Raw genomic sequence first — 2,058 nt, forward strand, 5'->3', positions numbered from 1 at the left:
AATTGTTCAATTTTTATTAGTAAAAGTTGAACAAACAAGAATCAAATTGCACGCTTTTTCCAAGACAAAACTTTCAAATTTAATCACCCCATATATATCGAAGTCTAAAGAATTCAAAGATATTTTTTGGAAGAAAATTTCTCTTGTTTGTCTTATTATCAAATGAAGAATTGGGTTATTTACACAATTCACATTATATTAAACTGAATTAATTGATTTACCATCCCTTAATCATAATATTAATGATTTTTTTATATATCTTGAGGAATGTTATAAATTATAACGTTACAATTTGTAAAACTTATATAACATAAATCTCGAGGTTTGAATTATCGAACCAATGGATTTGTTGAAGGATTTTAAAAAAAAAAAGATGGGCCAAGTTGGAAAGTAGTTTTGATAAATTTGTCTAAAGGGTTTAGATGAGCTGCCCCTCTACTCTGTCTTGTTTTTTTTTTGTATTGTAAACCTATTTTATTCCATTCTAATCCTTCTATAAATTAAATTTCAAATTATTACTAATTTTAATTATAAAAAAAACGTTACAACAATTCAATTTATGCGATCTTTGGACAGACTTTGCTCCAATGGGTATTCTCGTCCACAAAGAATATAAAAATATTCGAAATATTCAGTTATGATTCGGACGTTTCATTTATTTGAATCTGCTTCGCTGTTTGTATTTTTTCTAGAAAACTATTAAATATTCATTTATTATATATCAGATTACGATTGGGTGTGTGTGGTTGGCATTTGGCAGTTAGGTCATTTTCTTCGGTCTTTTGTTTATTTCTCTTATTCTTTTAATGAATTCCTTAACGTACTTATTTGCCATCTTCTCACATATATGTATATGTACATACATATATATATATATATATATGCTGCATTTATTTCATACATTTTTCGGCTTTTGCTTTGTTGAAACTTGTCGTCATCTTTCCGAAAGATGGGATTTTTTCGGTCTAACATCAAAAGAAATAAAACTGTAGAAAAATTATTTTAGTTCTATAATATATATGGAAATTACAAATACGTAGAGATAAAATTTTTAAATCTATGATACTAAAAGGATTGGAAATCTATAAATTTTCATGAAAATGGACCGACCATATGATGTTACTCAAATGGTACCTTTGTCTTCGCTGAATAATTGCTACAGACGATAATATTCTTAATATTAAACAAAATTTATAAAACACCATTAAAATTACTCCTGATATTTTAGAAAACTATAAATACCCCATTTAAAATATCAAAATCTTAGTGTTGCAAAAGGGTGAGCCGAAGATACATTGGAAAAAAAACCACATATTAATACACGAATTTATAAAAAAATCTCAAATAAATAAATTTAAAATTTTCAAATAAAATACAATAACTCTTCTTAATTTTTAAATTAAAACCTAAACTCTTATAAAATTCTAAAAAAACCTCATATCATGGTGGTCTTTGGAAATTATTTAAAAATTTAAGATTTAATTTTATGATAGTTTTTGAAAATAATTTAAAAGTTCATGATTTATTTTTGTTGTTTTTAAAAAGTTTAGGGTTTAATATAAAAATTGGAAAAAATATATATATTTATTTTGAAATTTTAAAATTCTTAAATTTATTTGAGATTTTTTAATTAATATGTGATTTTTCTATATTATATATGCGTTAATATATCCAGATTTACAGATAAACTTAACGGATACGTAAACAATAATTAAATAAATTGATTTAAGGAAAACATGAAACAAAGCAGAAACCACCAAAATATAAAGGGCAAGAGAAACTAGACAGAGGGACAGAGAGATAAGACACCTTTACACTCTCAAACCCACCAAAACCTCGTCACAGACGCACACACGCCGTTCTCCGCCATTAAAATACCTTTGAAGAAGCTTTAGCTTCGCTTAAAATCAGCAAAAATAGGGTTTAATCAAGAAGCCCACCTCGATTCCACCGAGGAACAGCACCAGTCGCGTTCCTGTTGCGGTCTGAGGAAGAGAAGCAGCAACACCCACCACAAAGCGACGGCCATGGCGACGGCGACAGCGACGGCGGCGGGTA

General features: G+C 28.1%; 1 protein-coding gene across 2 annotated transcripts in view; it reads left to right on the forward strand.

Moving 5' to 3' along the window:
* Positions 1-1,785: 1,785 nt before the first annotated feature.
* LOC104823463 overlaps positions 1,786-2,058 on the forward strand; it is a 2,085-nt gene continuing 1,812 nt past the window's right edge. The window contains exon 1 of one of the 2 annotated variants that reach the window (XM_010555035.1): positions 1,786-2,055. In XM_010555035.1, coding sequence (XP_010553337.1) covers positions 2,028-2,055 — 28 coding nt within the window. In that variant the 5' untranslated portion in view covers positions 1,786-2,027. The remainder of the gene's footprint in view (positions 2,056-2,058) is intronic. The other variant, XM_010555036.2, reaches the window with a different exon arrangement.

The sequence above is a fragment of the Tarenaya hassleriana genome, unplaced genomic scaffold (assembly GCF_000463585.1).
Source record: "Tarenaya hassleriana unplaced genomic scaffold, ASM46358v1 Cleome4, whole genome shotgun sequence".
Taxonomy (NCBI): Eukaryota; Viridiplantae; Streptophyta; class Magnoliopsida; order Brassicales; family Cleomaceae; genus Tarenaya; species Tarenaya hassleriana.